The 18,991-nt window shown below is 36.3% G+C and overlaps 2 protein-coding genes across 7 annotated transcripts in view; both read left to right on the forward strand.

Moving 5' to 3' along the window:
* The window catches only part of LOC137994715 (translocon-associated protein subunit gamma-like), a 4,014-nt gene extending 619 nt beyond the window's left edge, over nt 1-3,395 (forward strand). Inside the window, exons 3-5 of the mRNA XM_068840319.1 lie at nt 1,385-1,477; nt 2,000-2,131; nt 3,223-3,395. Of these exons, the coding sequence (XP_068696420.1) occupies nt 1,385-1,477; nt 2,000-2,131; nt 3,223-3,292 (295 nt within the window). The 3' untranslated portion in view covers nt 3,293-3,395. The remainder of the gene's footprint in view (nt 1-1,384; nt 1,478-1,999; nt 2,132-3,222) is intronic.
* Nucleotides 3,396-6,124: 2,729 nt separating this feature from the next.
* Nucleotides 6,125-18,991, forward strand: part of LOC137997266 (chromodomain-helicase-DNA-binding protein 4-like) — a 55,059-nt gene continuing 42,192 nt past the window's right edge. For 3 of the 6 annotated variants that reach the window (XM_068843153.1, XM_068843149.1, XM_068843151.1), the window contains exons 1-9: nt 6,140-6,311; nt 8,387-8,496; nt 8,937-9,041; nt 12,801-13,109; nt 14,631-14,808; nt 15,210-15,467; nt 16,880-16,908; nt 17,191-17,346; nt 17,674-17,850. In XM_068843153.1, coding sequence (XP_068699254.1) covers nt 6,248-6,311; nt 8,387-8,496; nt 8,937-9,041; nt 12,801-13,109; nt 14,631-14,808; nt 15,210-15,467; nt 16,880-16,908; nt 17,191-17,346; nt 17,674-17,850 — 1,386 coding nt within the window. In that variant the 5' untranslated portion in view covers nt 6,140-6,247. Of the gene's footprint in view, nt 6,312-8,386; nt 8,497-8,936; nt 9,042-12,800; nt 13,110-14,630; nt 14,809-15,209; nt 15,468-16,879; nt 16,909-17,190; nt 17,347-17,673; nt 17,851-18,991 lie in introns of all 6 variants that reach the window. The other 3 variants (XM_068843155.1, XM_068843150.1, XM_068843154.1) reach the window with 2 other exon arrangements.

The following is an 18,991-nucleotide window of genomic DNA, read 5'->3' on the forward strand; positions in this document are numbered from 1 at the left end:
ATTTTTCTCAGTTGGAATATTTTCCTGAAGATTAGTCTTGGGGTTGCATGTTCTTTATTACTTGAACCTTCATCTTGAATTTTACCTGACCAGTCAACCATTTTCCTTTACTTTTATTGTGTGTAAATAAAGGAAATGGTGTTGATAACGATGATGATATAATTTGGGATTTATAAATGGCAAGGCAAGGCACGTTTGTAAGGCTATCATGAAACGCAGAAAAAGTAAAAAGGTGTGATTTGTTTTATGAAAAAACAAACAAACAAACAAACAAACAAGTATAAGACAGAAATAAACTCATTATTTGTTGCAGTGACTTATTGTAACTTGTTCCCCAAGAATTCTCTCAGTTCTACTATCCAGAGGTTTCTCTGTGATCCAGTGCCCTTAAATTTAGCATGGTATGTTTGAAGAAAAGTAGTTGCAGGGACATAAAGTAAGAATTGTGTGTTAAAAATCTTCAGAAATGTTGATAACACCTTAGAGGTGTATATTAATTGTTGGTAAACATCCACCTCAGTCAATTATGTATAAAGTGTAACTCACAGGGATGTTGTGTTTCAAAAATGACTGCAATGGAGGGGGGGTTGGGGTGAGGTTTTGTCAATAACCGTTGTATCCCTGCCCGCTCCCCTTGTTGGAAAAGGACACACAAAAAAGTAAAGTCACTTTATTTAAGATGGGTAGTTCCGTCAGCTACTTGACTGGCATCAATGGAAGCCAATGGTGCGCCCTTTGCCCCATCCCTCTGTCAGTACTCCTGTTTATGGGTCTTTGAAGCCATAGCTTCACAGATCATCAAAATAGACGTTGAAGTCACCAAGAATCGAACTGGGGACCTCTTGCTCCAAAAGCCACACACTAACCAACTAAGCTACACCTCCTCCAAGTTCATAAATAGAAATGTTTAAATCCCAGTTCCAGTCAGGTGTTCTAAAATAATATTGGTATACTGTTTATGGTGTTACTGTGCAGATGAAGGCAAGCAAATAATTATTTTTCTAATATTTGAGGTAACAGGTACACTGTAACAGTGAATAATAGTTATTTTTCATTTATTATGACAAGTTTGGCTGCTTTCTATTAAAAACTTTTGCTACTAATTACTACTTTAATTACAATGTTATTATCAATAAATGATAGGAAGGTCACTGAACTAGTAAGTCAAACATTATTTGCCAAAACAAAACAATCTCTTCACTTTCATAATGTAATGATTATTGTTACATTATGAAAGTGAATAGATTGTTTATCAATCCTTGTAGACTTGCAGTCCCTAATTTACGGCAGCTACATCATTTGCACTGGTTCTTTAGGAGGTATAGGCTTCGTCATCTCTTAAAAAGTTTGCAAAACAGTAGTGATAACTGACTAATTCTTTCAGGATTGCTCAGCGCAGAGATAATGCTGTAAGCAAAGAAGTTGGTATGGAGCTGGATTCCAACAAGAAACTGACCCGACAGGAGAAGGACGAAAAGTTGGTTTGCTTGTCGTTACTCAGTTATTTGTTGGTTCATCTTGTTGTCCTCCCCTTTGTTCTTCCTCATTTAATACTGTTGAATCATTCTTTCATTTTTGTCATTTCATTTATTTATTCACTTGCTTATTTGACCCATTGACACCTCAAACACCCTAGGATGCCACCAGACAACGAGTTAAATGGTCTGGCGTTAGACAGAGTATAATTTGTTAAGTCTCACTCCCAGGGGTCAATGGGTTAATAAAGTGATTATCATTCTATTGTAAATTTGTTTACTGCATTGCTTGTTTATTCTCCATGGTCAGTGAATCAATCAATCATACATCCATTCAGAAATCATTCATCCAACCAAATTTGAATTTAACAAAAGCAATTTCCATCATGGTTAGGGATTGTTACAAGGCTGTTTAAGTCTCATAAAGGGCCAAAGACTTACTGAAGGTTCATGCTGATTTTTTGTTACTTCGTGAATATGCTGCATATTATGATACATAAGGGTGCCTGGTTTTTATTTTGCAGGGTTCTGTGGAAAAAGAACAAGGTGTCTGAAACAGAAGCTATATCATTTTCCATCTTTTACAACAATTCCTTGTACCTTTTTCTGATCCTGATAGCATCATTTTATGTTCTACGAACATTCAATCCTGCAGCGTATCCTTTTTAACATTTATCCCAAACTTACTTTACTAAATTATGTTGGTAATTCCCCTTATTACAATTGACAATGTTTGTGGACTACTTTTCCAAGTTGTGCTGTAAGATAGACCACTTCACCTGGTACATGTACATATGTACTTTGTTGTTCTCTTTCTGAACAGTGCATAGGGTTTTAACTCACAGTCAATCAACAAGTTTTAGTACAGCATATGTGGCTTATCAACTTATCGAAGAATTGTTAATACTCCTTATGATGTTTTGTACTGTAAGCTCTTGGCTTATAAGTGGAAGTTCACGGTGTTCAGTTTTTCCTCAGTGTTTCAAAGATCATAAGTGTTTTTGGGTTGAGATTTTTTTCTTTCTGAAGATATTTTCCCATCAAGTTGTCAGTCCTGAAATTAATTTAACACTAAATCGATTTCATGTTTAATATTAGAAAGACAGTTGCTACCTTGAGATTTCATTCATGCTCTTATGGTTTGACTGGAATGAGGAAGATGTGTCCAGGAATGGAGCTGATTTAGATACATCCTGATTTCAATGAACCTCACAGAAGGTTCCTTACCTTTCTCCTCAACTGAAACATTCCCTTTTGTCTAGAAATATGGGCAAATAGGCAATAATAATAATAATAATAATAATAATAATAATAATAATAATAATAATAATAATAATAATAATTGTTGTTGTTGTTACAGATATTTTCGTCAAACTTTTTTGTAAGTAAACATGAATGGTCAAAATAACCGTTACCCAGGAACAGCCCTAACCCTGAATGTAATTGGCATTTAGACTGAAATGGACACTTCCTAGAAGTGGTTAATATCACACCAATAGAGCACTAGACGTAAATCCACTACCTCATGTTATGCTTGTTTATGGAATGCCAGCAAAAACAGGAGTCTTAGCATAACTAGGGAGAAAGTACTCCCTTTGTAATAACATTGTAATTGCATGGATTCTCTAAATGTACCAGTAGTTGTCTTGTTCATTAAACTCATTGGGATATTGAAGAGCCTATTCTCAGCTCCCCTAGATTCACAAAAGATTCTGTTATGATATTATTCCTTAAGTGATGTTTACAGAAACTACCTGCTGTCCACAGCACTTGCTGGAGGTGCACTGGCTTTGCTGTCCACTGGATCATCTGGTTAGGCAGCGGAACATAAAGAAAAGAAGAAACCGATGTCACCACTTTTTTCCATTAGCTTTACCTTGATGAATTACAAAATGAATAAAATTAGTGCAAAAGTTATAAGGTGTCATGTCTTTAGTGGTTCATTTTAAATTAGGTGTCATAATAATGACTATTGTACTTGTGATAAAGGCAGATCGTGGAAATCTGAAAGTTGCAGGGTTCGTACGTGTCTTGAAAACCCTTGAAAACCCTTCAATTTCGAGAGTGCATTTTCAAGGCCTTGAAAATCCTTGAAAATCTCTGCTCTTCATTCCTGGTCCTTGAAAGTCCTTGAATTTTTTTCTGACCCGCATTTTTAATCTTTGAAAACTGAAGTGAAAATAAGCAGCCACTCAAGTCATGTCATACAAATGTACATTATTTTCACGCATGTACGTTACAGAAAATGAGGAAGAATTGTACTGTCAGACCATTTCTATGGGTAAATTCATTGACGTAGATAAAAAAGAGGTCCTTGAAATTTCAAAATTTGGCCCTTGAAAGTCCTTGAAAAGTCCTTGAATTTTTGGTCTGAAAAAGTGTGCGAATCCTGAAGTTGAAACTTTGAGAGAAAGTTGAAATGAGGAGTTATTCTATCTTGTACAGAACAGTTTAGTCTTTTCTCTCTGGTACATGTTTAAAAGGTTGTTTTGTAGAGTTGTGATTATTTTTGCAACTTCGTCCAAAATAAAAGAATACTGGGTACTTCATAACTTTTCTCTATGCCAATAGGTTAAACAAAGAGCAATTAAGTTATTGGTTTTATACATTAGAGCGAGTTTCAATTGAGTGTCGTAAAACCAAAACCAAAGTAATTACCTTAGCCAATCAAAAAGGACAGAGACAATCGGGTAAACCAATCAAAACTCAAAGTAATTACACGTAGCCGACACAAAGTGCGGGAAAATATGTACGCATAAGCCATGATTGGTTTTGGTTTCACTTTTGATTGGTTGGAAAAATGGCGCGAGACCTTTGAACCAATCACAGACTGAAGTAATGCAAAACCAAAGCAATTTGCTAATAATTACTTTCGACACTCAATTGAAAACCACTCTAAACCTATTTTTTGGGCATTCTTCTCCATGTCAGACTTGTAAATCCTGAAGGCCCTTAACCCCTTCTTTCCTAAGAGTGACACTTTTTACTCTGTTTGATGTCAGACAGTTTGACTTGTCAGTGCAGGCCAGTTCAGGGTAAAAGGGTTAATATGTTACGTTTTAGATGTGAAAGAACAAAACAACCAAATGGAAGTTGAGAGGATTAATTTCCATTTTCTGTTATATTTAACAACCAAAAAACACAATACAGGTAGTAATCATATTACTGTAGAGGACTACAATGTGAAATACCACATCAAAGGAAAAGGATAGAAACTGGAAATCTTTTGGGGAAGGGAATTCCATAGAAAGAGTATAGAAGAGTCTGAGCTTCTGTGGAATTTCAGGACAGGTGGGGTATTCCAATCAAGGAACCCTCCATTTCATGAAAGCAGTGTTTCTTTGGTGTTTGTAAGAAAGCCTCCGGGAAGAAAGCAGAGGAGAAAAAGGAATTTTCCTTTTCCAACTCATCATGGAATGATCAAAATGACTCTTCTAACTGATTTTCTGAATGTTGGACTTTTGATATTCTCTGAAACACAATGCAAATTCCACCCTACTGTGTATCTGTTCCCTCACATTTTCAATAGTGATATTAGACATTTAATTGAAGTAAAATGATGAACTTTGTAAATCTCAGAATACAGAAACAAACCTAAACATTCATTTAAGCTATTCTTAGGCCTAAAAACTATTTTTTAGGTCTAATTAGGCATAAGGTTAGCTTCAATGAATGTTTGGGTTTCTTTTGGTATTGGAAAAACGGAGACGTAAGACTTGTGTTTTGTCCCTGCCAAATTATGACAGGGGTTACAAAGTCAAAATGACAACTGTTACTTCAGTTGCAAACTCCAGAATTTACTTGAGCATAGCAGATGAAAAAATTGCACGCTGTGTGTCTGGTGTGGACTGTGTTCACCACATCCCATGTTAGGATGGAGTCATTGGGGACTGAAAACTGTTTTTAAAATTGAAAATCCATTACATCATTTACACTAATTATTATCATTAATTAAGTCTTGAAATATATTATTGCTGCAAGTTAAGTTAAGTTATGTTGTTTTAAACAATTACAGTCAGGGGGTATGCTCAAAAGAGAAGTGTTTTCATTGTTCAATAAAAATCTGCCAATCAGAATAAGTCAGCCAATCACAGGGAAGAAGCTTATTATGGGCTACCTTTTATTAGCACATTGGGGCAACTCCTTAAAATGATGGTTGAGGAGAATTTAATTTTTGGTCGAATTTTACACTGGTTTTGATGACTTTTAGGGGTGTATTCATACTCTTTAATTACTCCTGTACCCCTTTAACTTCAGGATGATGTCTAATGGCTTAACATTTTTATGATATTTTCCCCCTTTTTCAATGACAGGTGACAAATCTCAGATTTCATTTTCATGAAAGAGTTACAATTTCTCTGTCAGAAGAAAACTTTTTGTCACATGTGTGGTAGTAAGGAGAAACAACAACGAATCAACAAATCCCCACAAAAATTATAGAAAATTGTCATTATTTTATCCTCTTTACGATCATTACGACTCAGACAAAAGAAAATATTTGATTTCGCTTTGGTTTTGAAAATCATTATTTCCATTGATTTAAGCGGCACTATCGTTGGAGCGTTCCCCAAAGCAATGCCTAAGAATGATCAAATATCTTCTTCTCTGAACTATGCTCTCGTTTCTGTCGGCGACAAAGGCAGCTGCGCGAGTCGTATTCGCCATCTTTCGGAACCGGGTATTCAATTATTCCTTGCTTCCTACTTTTTATTTCCTATTTTACACAAAAGCCTTTCTAAGGTACAGCTATAGGCTATTTTGTAGGAGAATGAATGAAAATGTCCTCTAGCAGCAGTAGGAAGAAGGAATTGCAGGCGTCCACTGACGGCCCAAATGGTAAGATCGTCTAATTTCCGTCATTTGCATGCGCAGCGAGTAAACTATAGTTCATGGCTTTATCATCTTCCACAACTAACTCAAACTTTTAACTTTAGTTTACCGAGATGTTAAAAGAGATCTAGCCTGTTGTTTAATTAATGAAATTTGGTTTGTATGGAACGGAAAAGTGCTTCTTAAGCAAGATGTTTCTGTTTTGGACTTAAAGAGCAGCGAGGAATCGCATGAGTCGCTTTTTCGTTAGAATAGGGTCTCTATTTTATCTACTATCCTTAGTATTTGTGATAATATTTCTGTCCAATGATTGTTATCATCAGAATTTTAGGCTAGTAGCTTCTTCATCCATATCGGTTGGGTATTTTTTGCCTGAACGTCGTAAATTTGAAAGTTCCCGCTATCGCGCCTATTCTGACCTTCCAGTAAAACCGTGCGGGATTTGGGAAAGAATCGCGAACTTCCTCGCGCAAAAATGTCCGAAGTTTCATTAGTTTTTTCAAGGACAGTGGTTCCTGGGCCGAGGAAGGCAAAATATCGGGTGTGATTGAAAAGCTGATTTTAATCCTTTTCATCAAATGAAATTTTAACACATCTGTTTGCTTGATCGACTCTCAATTCGAATTCTCTGGAATATTCCCCGCGCACCTTCACTTCGTACACGCACGCAAGACGATAAACTAATTTACTGTCTATTTTCCCATGTCACAGGTTAAACAAAATACTAATAGTCTTTGAAAATAAATTCAAAAGGCATTTTTTTATTTCTTATCCCCACTTCCCCTAAGAAGTATTAAAATCCTTGTAAGCCCTTTTAGACATTTTTTTTCAGAACTCTGATGACTCAAAAACAAGAAAGTTACATGAGTCATCAACTAATTTTTTTCTGGAATTTGAAAGTAAAAATTTGTCATGTCAGTATTCTCTTAAGAATTTTCATTTCATTGTTTATTAATGACATCCATGTCTCCTTTAACCATTTTCTATTTGAGATTGAGACTTAAATATTAGGTGTGCTTCTATGTGTGAATGTTTTAGGGAAAGATGGCAAAAAATGTACTTGGAAAAAGCAAATTGCAGTCGACTCCTGATAACTCGAACCCTGGCTAACTAAAACTTCGCACTAACTTGAACCAAAATCAATTTCCTCTAGATTTCCATCATACAATTTCCTGCAATTTTACCCACGGTAACTCAAACCCTTGATACCTCCCTTCAGGTCATTCTCTATATATTTTTATCCCTTATAACTCGAACCTCGTCTGTCAGTACGTGACATCAAAACAGACACTGTACTTCAGTCGAAAACATTTTATTTATTTTGAAGCAGCCAAGTAATATTTGTCCTTTTTTGCATTACACAAAATGTATCAGTTCAGTTCGGGTTTCGTTGTTTCAGGGTGCATGCAACTTCAGTGCCTGTATTTTATTGCTTAACTCCTTACTCCGGATAACTTGGACTCCCAATAACTCGAACCTTTTTCAATTTCCTTGGAAGGTTTGAGTTATCGGGAGGCAACTGTATTATGAAATTTAGGCACATACCCCAAACATACAATGTGGAACAATGTAAGGAACTTTTGTTTATCTCCTTCTACCTCTACTTTATTATTGTTAAACAATTTTTGTATTCAGAAGAGACAAAAATTAAATTAAAAATCAAGTAAAAAAATGCATATAAATCGTTAAATTACTAATATACACAAATAAATAAATTAAATAATATTAAATATCAGATATAAATACATAGATAAGTAGTTAACATACTAAATAATACTCAGCAAAAACCAATATGATTTGATTTCATTTGTGCACGACCCCACAAGCTATTCAGCTTTAAACATTATCATGTGGAAATAAAGTTCTATCATTATTTTATGTGAAAACGCTGTATTTGTGTGGACTGAAGGCAAAAATGAGTGAAAAGTCTTTTTTTAAATATCCCGATATGTATGGACAGGGCCTTTATCACACCCATTGGAGAAAGTTAATGACGAAAACCAATATTATGAAGTGTTTTGTTGAACATGCTCCTGTGGTGTCTTGAAACTTCTCAATTTACTAATGTTGATCTAAAACAGATGGTGACATTGAGAAGCCACAAGTGAAGAAAAGGAGGACAGAGGAATCAGCATCAATAATTAAACCTGCTTCAAATGGAAAGAAGAGAAAAAGGGGTGACGAAAATGAAGTATGTTGTACCAGTACATGTAACTTTTATTTTGAAAGTGTTTCTCCTTGTACAGCTGTACCTACTTGTACGTGTACATGAAGGTGTTGCCAGACAACTTACCTTGGCTCCGCTAATTGTGGATAACAAAGATGTATTATGTCTGATGGTAACAAATTATTGTAGTGTTTTTCCTTAGTGAATATGAAAACATATTGTCAGTGACAAAAAGTGGTTACTAATGCAACTCTTGCAATCTCTACCTCAGCATCATCAAAGTTATTTTCTCCTGAATGATGACCACTTTTTTTGTAGGCACAAAATATCAAAGGTCATTTAGCAAGGTGTAGTAAGGATTGAATAATGTAAACAATTGGGAACCATCGTTATATGTGTTCTAAGATAAAGATAATGTGGACTGATTGCCCTTTTACCAATATTAAATTTTGGTTGTCTTTTAGGATGACATAACAATTTTAGATGATGAGCAGTCCTCAAAGAAGCAGAACGTCGCTTCAGATGAGGACGCTATTACTGGTGTTGGCAATGAACGAAACACTAAAGATGTAAGTATTAAGTTGGTAAGGTTGGTTTATTGATAAATCTGAACAGCAACCAAGGTTGCTTTGCTTGAGTCACAAGTATACGTAAGCTTAGCTCAGTGGCAACCATATTCATGAGTCTACACCATTTATAAGGACTTTTAAGTATGAAAATTTGCAAGCAGTAACTTCCAGGGTTTTTTACCATTACACTGCACTGGTGCTACATTGGTTGGGAGTAAAACATGCAAAATTTGGTCGCCTGGGGTGCCTTACTTGCGAGTGTTGGCAACCAAATCTCTGAACGAGTAGCTCGAACGGGCACCTAGCTTATCACAAGGTGATTCATCCTCACTTTTAATTAATTAATTAATTCTGGGCTGTAGAAAAATGACTCAGGTTACTAACTTTTACTAAAAATTTTCATAGGCAGCAGCCTTGATAAGAGTTACCGAATTTACCCGTGTATAAGTCGACCCCCCATTTTTGATGGCAAAAAAAGGAATTTCTTAATTTCTTTGTTAAATGTTCATGGGACACTAATCTTGCATTCTTCGATTTCTGGAAATGTGGATACACAAAAAAATCAGGGCCTCAAGCGCTTAATAGTTTTGTGGTTCAGCATCTGTTGTATATGCGGGCATTTTTTCATTGAGTTTCGAAAAAGTTCTCGGAAAATCGAACATGTAAACCTCAAACTAACCTATTTCGTTGTTCAAGGATAAAGGGCTGTAGAGGATAAGCACAACATCACAGGAAGCAGGAGTCAATCTTTGAAAATAACTTGAGAACGATGCAAAAATGTTCAAGGTTTAATTGGTCCTTGACTTTTAATTTCTCAAATGACAAACAAAACAAAACTCATAAACTAAACAATACGAAGTTTGCAAAAGCATTTAAGTCAGCCAGGTTTGTATAAAGAATAAAAAACATTCATTACCAACCAGTATTTTCACGCAACACAAGTGATGATGCTTGCACGCAAACATGAGGTATTGTGCCAGGTTACTAAGCCGTTGAACGATCAAGTTTTTATTTGAAGAAACAGAAATGCCTTTTAGAGCTTTCCGCCTTTGGAAAACGAAAATTTCCAGTGTCTATTTCATATTTGTGCTTGTGAGTATCTTCAACATTAGAGTTGGACAAATCCTCTTTCCTTTCAACTGGAATTGCTTACATTCGTTTTGAAGTCTTTTGTCATTCATTTTGAAGTCTTTTGTTGGCTTTTGTCCACTGCATTCGTTATGTCCAAGACAACATTATTATGTTAATTTTGAATACATTACTTAATAGCTGGAACTTGGCTCAAAGTCTTTGACCCGTGTTTAAGTCGAGGGCGATTTTTGGAGCTTCTTTTGAGGCCATGAAAGGTCGACTTATACACGGGTAAATACAGTATTTAGTGTCCTATACTCACTCAAAGAGCAGTAAGAATAAAAACTGTCTCCTTCTTTTGATAGATGTAGTGAACAAAAGATGCAAAATAGACCACTTTCGTAAATGGCGACCAACTTTACATTCTTTTGTATTTATGTTAATTAGACCTACTGCCCTCGTTTTAAAACAAATATTCTTTTGAAATTTGCTTGTCGTAGCGAGGTTAGTAGGGCTTATTAGCATTAAAAAAAAAAGAATAATTTATTTGGCCGCCATTATGAAAGAGGTCTATTGCTTGACCTCAAGGAATTCTGTTGGAAAGTCTCTTATTTAACCTTGCATTAATATTTAGTAAAACCACCACTTCTTAAACCTTCCCATGTTCATTAGAAGCCCGAATTTTCTACTCCCAGGGTTCTGTTAATGCCGAAAGGTTGTCTTCTTTAGCACTCTAGACCACTCCAAAGTAGTGTGCACAACTGGGGAGGCACAATCTGGAAGCCCGTGAGGCATGTTGACTCGCATTATTGACTTAAAGCACCCATTTACCCATTTTACCAACTGAGCTACAAGGTCAGACGGGAGCAGGCTGTGGGAACTGAAGATGTTAAAGTCACGACAATGAACATGTACAAGTATAAAGGAAGGGTTACGTTTTTGCCAACGTTTGCAAAAAGGTAATTCTTCCTTGTACTTGTACATGTTCATTGCCGTGACTTTAACATCTTCGGTTCCTGCGGCCTGCTCCCATCTGACCTTGTAGCTCAGTCAGTAGAGCAGTGGTGATCTAACCCGAAGGACTTGGGTTCAATTCCCACCCTGGTCAGAGTTTTTCTGTCCTTGTGTAGGCCCATTCACATAGGGCTAACGCTCACATGGTTCATGTGGGATAGAAAACTAGCACTTCACATTGCACTCTAATCAGTTACCGGTAAGTCTGTTGATATGTATATGTATACTCGCTGCTTAGGACAACACTAATTTGATCCTAAGATTACATAGAGTTCATATGTACCTACTCACTCATTGTGAGCCTGCAATCAATGCTCTTGACTTTGAATTTTTTTCTCAACTGTGATTTTTTTATTTTTGACTTCAAATTTTTAATTTTTCAAATTCGTTTTTATTTTCAACTTGGAATTTTGAGATCTAAAAAAATTCTTAAGTTCAGTTTTCCTTTCTGTTGACTTCGAATTTACCATATTTACCCATGTACAACTAGGGGACCTTTTGTGGCCTTAAAAGATGCTCAAAAAATCGCCCTCACTTTGTACACGGGTCAAAGATTTAGAGCCAAGTTCCAGCTAAATAATTCATTCAAAAAACATATTAATGTTGTCTTGGGCATAACAAACGTGGTGGAAAAGGTTGGCTTTTCATCTAGTGACAAAAGACTTCAAAAAATGAATGTAAGTAATTCCAGTTGAAATGAAAAAGGATTTGTCCAACTCTAAATGTTGAAGATACTCACTAGCACTAGCACAAAATAATATGAAATAGACACTGGAAATGTCGGTTACCAAAGGCAGAAAGCTCAAAAAGGCGTTTCAGATCTGTTTTTTCAAATAAAACATGGTCGTTCAACTGCTTAGTAACCTGGCACAATACCTTATGTTTGCGTGCAAGCATCGTCACTTGTGTTGCCTGAAAATCCTGGTTGGTAATGATTGTTTTTTATTCTGTATACAAACCTGTCTGCTTTAAATGCTTTTGCAAACCTGGTAGTGTTTGGTTTATGAGTTTTTGTTTTATCTGTCATGTGAGATATTATAAATCATTGAGGACCAATTAAACTTGGCACATTTTGCATCATTTTTGAAGTCATTTTCAAGGATTGACTCCAGCTTCTGTGGTTTTGTGCTTACCCTCTAAAGCCCTTTGTCCCTGAACAGCAAAACAGGTTAGTTTGTGCTTTTCATGTTCACTTTTCTGAGAACTTTTTCGAAACTCAAGGACAAAATGCCAGCATATATAACAAGTGCTGAAGCACAAAACTATTAAGCGCTTGAGGCCCTGGCTTTTTTTGTGTATCCAAAGTTCCAGAAATGGAACAATACAAGGTTAGTATCCCATGAACATTTAACAAAGAAATAAGAAATTGCTTTTTTTGCCATCAAAAATGGGGGGTCGACTTATACACCGGATCGACTTAAACAGGGGTAAATACAGTAAATTTCTTGACCTCGAAATATTTGTTATGTGGATATTTTGTCCTCAACAAAACGCCATACCTCGTTGGCTCACATATTTGTAACACTCTGCACAACCTTACCAGAAGTTTGATGTTTTAACAAAAATAATCATTATAAAAAGGGTGCACATTCATGTGAGAATGGTTTTTGTCAAAATAAAAAATAAAAACAGAAACCAGGGGGTTAATCAAGAGTTTTCTTGACTTACATGTAGGACCAAGTATCCAAGGCTGTATCCGTAGCAAAATATCTTCGTATGAACAACATTGAAGTAAATATCACAGAGGAGAATGAACAAGGAATGACGTACCTTAAGTTTAGTAAACTAGTGAGGTACTTGATTGTTGAAGCCAACCCATCTGTTGCTCACACCAAAATCAATGCCCTTCTTGGGGCATTGTGGAATGACTATAAGAAGAAAAAGTCTTTGGGCAGTGCTTCCTCTAATACTTCAAGTGTCAAAACTGGTGGCAAAGGAAAGAAGCAGAAAATCACATCAAAAGTGGCCAAGTCAGCTAAGACTGTAAGTACTTTAAAATATGTTTATTTCAAATCCAAGACCAATGGAATCAGGCAGTTACAATACTGCTCAGATAACCTATGCATACATACAGCTGTAGTAAATAGTATGCGTAGGTTTTTTTCCTTTTTTTTTTTAATTGTTTAATTTAGCATTATAGTATCTTTTTGCTTGTCCCTTGTACAACTTACAAATGAAAACAATAAAATACAGAAAAAAACCTACGCATACGCAGTTTATACGCACATACGCGTACAACTGTATATTAATATGCATATGAAAGTGTGCGCATTCATGCGCTTGTACCGGTACATGCGCATCTGTTCTGCCTTTGTTATTCAGTACCTTAAGTTTCCTTTGTGTTGCACCTTAAAGAAGTGACCACACGGAATGATTTTTCTGTCGGCACTCACCGGGAACTCGGCAACATATTTAAAATATTTGCACTTTCGGTTTTTTCATTCACGTTCACTTTTTCAAGTAATGTCACTAGCATTTGCACTGCTGGTTTTAAAAGCGGGCATTGATTGCCAGCGGTATTTAACAAAATTAGAAGGAAATGCCGAACCACTCGCATAACAAGATAGTTGTGACAGGTAATGCAACACCATTCAAATAGGAGTAGAACTTATATTTGGTGAGGTAACCCGAATAATTTCCGAGAATTGCCTGTGCATCGGTGGTGTACCTTTTTGTGGAATGAAAGACTTTTTATGAAAAGAAGCGACCGTCAAAAATGGTCCGGCATGTGCAGCAAGTCTTTGAACAATCGAGCTTTCAATTCAGTTTTTCCATTCCAGGGATGTAGATAGAACCTGGCAACGGGAAAAAATCGCCAGCTATTCTGAATATTTTTCCAGGTAATCAAGTAATTGAGTTTTTGGGATTTGTCTCTGGGATTTCTGAAAAAAGAGATGCAAACTCTGGCAGACCAAGTGAAAATTCAAAGAAAGTGCTATTACTACCACAGAATTGGCGCAAGACACCGACAGCAGGTGTTCAAAGAAAGTGACATTTTTTCAGTAAAAAGGCAACAAGAAATTGTCTGAGAACATCACAAATGGCCTTGAATTTACCTCCTAAAATTGAGGAAAATGCATTTATGAGAGTCTAAAGTTCAAAATTTTTGGGGAAGTATGCCCCTGGACCCTGCTGGAAGTGACACGTTAGAGGCGTGTGCAACTGGGCCTTCTGCCTGCTAAGTGCATGTTTACCGTCTTTAAAAAATTTTAGCTACAGCCCAGCATTCATATTCAATTTTCACTTTTCTGAGCAATACCACCTGCATACGTGCTGCTTGTTTTAAAAGCAAGCATTGTGGTTTTTAATAAACAACAAAGAACGGAATTCAGCAAATGCCCAAGCTACGTATTTGTATACAACTCGCAACAAGAGGTAGCTGTGACAGGAAATGTGACACCATTAAAAAAGAAAAAGAACAACGAGTGTCATATTCAAATATTATTGTTTTGGATAATAACATTGTTTGTCTCAAAGAGTTGGGTATCTCTTTCATTTTCTCAGAAGGAGACAGTTGATTTGGTTTCATTTGGTGAGGAGTCTGACCCTGAGTCAGCTAACGATGATGAGGATGATGATGATGATGATGGTGGTAATGATGCTTTGGTGAGCGAGTCACATGCTGAAACTAAATCACGGACAAAAATTAAGTTGGTGTTTAAGTCAAAGAAAGGAGCCAAAGGTTAGTTAATTCATTTTGAAATGTTTTTATTTCATTGATGGTAATTTAAATTTGAAATTATGGGGACAAGTTGTTTTGTTGTTTTTTTTGTTGTTGTTGGTCATTTGTCTTCTCAGCTATTTTTTCATCCCAGTACATATAAGGGGTTGACATACATGTACATAAAGTGTATGTAAAAATATTCAAGCCTGGGTACTCGGTTTTCCCCTCTCCTCAAAAACCAACATTTGATTTGATGTTCTGATTTCAGTTGATTTGTAGTCTCCCCAATTAGTAGTGGACTTGTGCTCAGCTAAATAACCTTGAGACCTGAATAAAGTTATTATTATTATTATTATTTTTATTATCCACTTTTTAAACAACTTCAGTGTGATAAACTTCCTCCAACTTTATTCATACAGGAGATCGAAAATCCAAACTCTTGGATGATGATAGTGACAGAGGCAGTGAGGCCAGTTCGGGCAGCAGGTCAAGAAAAAGCAATGGCAAAGCAAAAGGGACAAATCAGGCAAATAAAAGGAAAAGTGATTTAGCCGATGAGGATAGCGACACAAGCCAAACAAGTGGAAAAGCTGCAAAGAAAAAGACAGAGAAAAATAAAGGCAAAAAGGAAAAGGCTATCATCAAAAAAAGAAAGAAGGAGAGGAAGAAAAGTGCAGGTTAGTTCTTTTTCCATTTCCTTTTAACAACAATAAATCGAGAATCGAGATACTCCAGTACAGTGGCTTCGAGGCTGACATGTTAATCATTTCCAAATTCCCTTCCAACTTCTTTTTCACCACAAGTTAAAGCATGTGCTCTGAGTTTCTGACATCTTTCCAGACAAAAGTTCGCTGAAGTTAAGCGCTGTCCAGCGGGGTTAGTATTCACTATTGGTATGGGAGACCTCAAAATATATGACTTGCTGTGTCAGAAACATAGGACTGAAAAATCTATTTTAATGCTCAAAAATGCAAACTAAGCAAGGCACAAATTTTGTTAGCCTGCTTTATACAAAACAAATATTGATAAAAAAGTTAATGAATATTAATACACAATTTTTAGGAAGAGCAGAAGGAAGTTTTCAGGAAGTGTCAATTGAGAATGAAGAATTTTGCCATCAGCAACAACATTTGCAACATGAAAACAACATAAATTTTAAACTGTGAATATAAAAAAATTCCACCAATGAAAAACATTTTTGGGAGATTTTTGCTTCAATTTTGTGTGTTTAGGCGGAAACAAAGGATACATCTGTGTCAAAATGATGGCAAGACACCGGGTTTTGTTTTTGTTAGTTTGGTTTTTTGATCTTTCAAGTGTTATAAAGTTTGACAAGAAATGTGTGAATTCAATACAAAGATCACAATCGCTTAATTCTTGAGGTTGACCATCGTTTCTGCAAAGTCAAAAATTTGCCCTTCTAGATGAGGTTATTTATCACCAGGTAATTCCATCATTTTGGAAATAGTAGCTGCTTTCAATTATTATTGATCAGCGTCACAAATTCTTGCCATTTTGGCACTAATTTTGTTGAAACACAAGCACGCTTCCAACAGACCTTTTCGTTTTTGTGATTGATGCACACGCTGCAGGCCTATTGGCACCATGGACACTCTTACAACCTGGTGACATAGTGTGTAGTGCACTTGGAGTGCAATACCACAAAAAGATAGAGGTGCATGGTATCTAGTGATTTAAGCATTCTTCATTTGGCATAACTTGGCCAAGATTTGAAACGTTCACACTTATGAATGGGTCACCTCAAAGTCCAAGTTGCAAAGGAAAATGCTATCCAAAAAACGTCGAAAGTGCCTTTTCCTAACTAAGGAAGCATTGCTAAAAATAAGTATAGCTGAATTGCACAGAATTTCAGTTCCCAAATAAGTTAAAGGATCATTGACCCACTCCTGTTTCCTTTGTCCTTGGTAATAAATTGAATTTAATCAATCAATGCAGGCTTAATGATAATCATAGAGCCAATCAATGATGAGAATACGAATCAAACAGAACATTGGGTGCATACAGTATAATAAAATGTCCTTCCCATCAGTGTTCACATGTACTTGACTTGTTGTGTTCACTTTCGTAGGAAATGATGATGAAAACGTTGTGAGTGTGGTAAGTTATTGAGAAAAAGAAAAAGAACAATAATTAATATACAGTATATCCTTGTGTCATTCTTTAAATAATGTTGGTCATCTAAAATATTATTTGACAGTGCCCCCCCCCCCCCCTCCCTTAAAATGCACTTCCTTTTAACATATGCTAAACTTTTCTGTTTTTCTCATTATCCAACAAAGTGACCATCTGTCCTCACTGCCTTGCTTGTTAACAACGTCAACATCTTATTTAGATTAAGTGTATCAATGAACAATAATAACACAGAACTGCTATATGCAGGATGAACATCAGGATTATTGTGAGGAATGTGAAGAGGGTGGAGACCTGCTGCTGTGCGACACTTGCACTCTGTCGTTTCACTTGAGGTGTCTTGATCCTCCACTGGACGAACCACCACAGGGACGCTGGAGTTGTCCTGTCTGTGTAAGTTTACAAGTACGTTCCCTCTAAAAGATTTAGTTTAATTTAATTCTTGTACCTTAATCTGTTTATTCTTAAAAGGCTGACTTAACTTTATCAACATGTAGATGATAAGTCACCATTCAGCACAAAAATCAAATCATACTTTAAGTGTTTTACCCACCATCATCATACTCAGCTCCAGCATATTACAGTGTTTTCCATCCATGATAAAATCAAGATTTGTTTCAGCTAGGTTGCTGCGCGGTGATTTGTGCATTATGTTAAGTTGTATAGGTTGAAGAAGTTTTAATTGGCTTGAAGAACTGTGCCGGAATAATTTAAAATTTATCTTTTGTGTAGGAAGATGAAATGACAAGTGATTCCAGTGAAGACATGCACAGTGATTATTGCCGAGTGTGTAAAGATGGTGGGCAGTTGTTGTGTTGTGACAGCTGTCCATCAGCCTATCATCTGCACTGCCTCATTCCACCGATGAAAAAGATACCTGGTGGAGACTGGAGATGCCCGAGATGCAAGGTGATGCACTTTTAATTCCTTTAATTTTCTTGTGCTTTTTGTACATGTAAGTGTTGTTCATGTAAGTGCTGTTCATGGTCAGTGAATTTTGTTTTCTAAATGGACAATGCTAATTTCAGTAAAGGGAAAAGAAAAAGAAAAGGAACTTTTTTATTTAAGTGTCTAGTCTTCTAGCACTGGAGCTCTAATTGGGTACTCTGTCAATTGAAATCAACAAATTAATGCAAATCAAATCAAATGTTGGTTTTTGAGGGGAGGGGAAAATTGGAATACTCAGAGAAAAACCTCACAGAGCAGAGTAGAGTACCAACAAACTCTACCCTCATTTGATACCGAGCCTGGGAATTGAACCCGGGCCACAATGGTGGGAAGCAAGTGGTCTAACCACTACTAATGGCAAGGCTTTCAAATATTTGGTTAAAATTTCCTATTCCAGTAATTAAGCTGGATCACAGAGCATTTCTGCAGCTAACTTCATGTATCCATGATTATTAGGATTAACTGTTCGGGTATTGCAACTCTGCTGTCTTACCAATCCTAGTATCTGGCAACTCATTGTATGCAACTTCAAGACAATTCATTTCAATTGCCAAGTTCTTTAAGCTTGGCTTTGGAAGTTAAATTGGCAGAAGGGTTAGGGTTAACTCTAAATGAGAAATTTGCCAAATTGTGAAAGATGGTGTTTCATAGCCTTTCTGGTGTAGGCACTCTTTCATCTTGTCTGGTATTCCTTCCTAAAGTCTCTCTTATCCCACTTCTTCAACTTAACATCACACATGTCCAGAAAACAGGCGATGAGTGTTAAAGGCCCACCTTCAACTGACAGGCACTGCATGCCACGGAACAATTCTCATATGTGAAAGTTCTGCCCTAAGCTGCAGATCAATCCAGTTAGATCACTACAATAAGCAATGTGAATTTCCATAACAAAAACAAATGGTCGAAAAGCCTGTCGGTTGAAGGTGGGTCTTTAAAGTGCCTCCTGAACTTGCTCTTCAAGAAGGCACAAACTGGACCATTACCCATAATCCTTATCCAAATGATAACTCTAACTCTAATTCTAAGCTTTTGCAAATGCATACAGTATTTGGCCTTTGGACTTGACAGGAAACTGTAATTTACTGTTAACCTATTGACTCCC

This window comes from Montipora foliosa, chromosome 3 (assembly GCF_036669935.1).
Source record: "Montipora foliosa isolate CH-2021 chromosome 3, ASM3666993v2, whole genome shotgun sequence".
NCBI lineage: Eukaryota > Metazoa > Cnidaria > Anthozoa > Scleractinia > Acroporidae > Montipora > Montipora foliosa.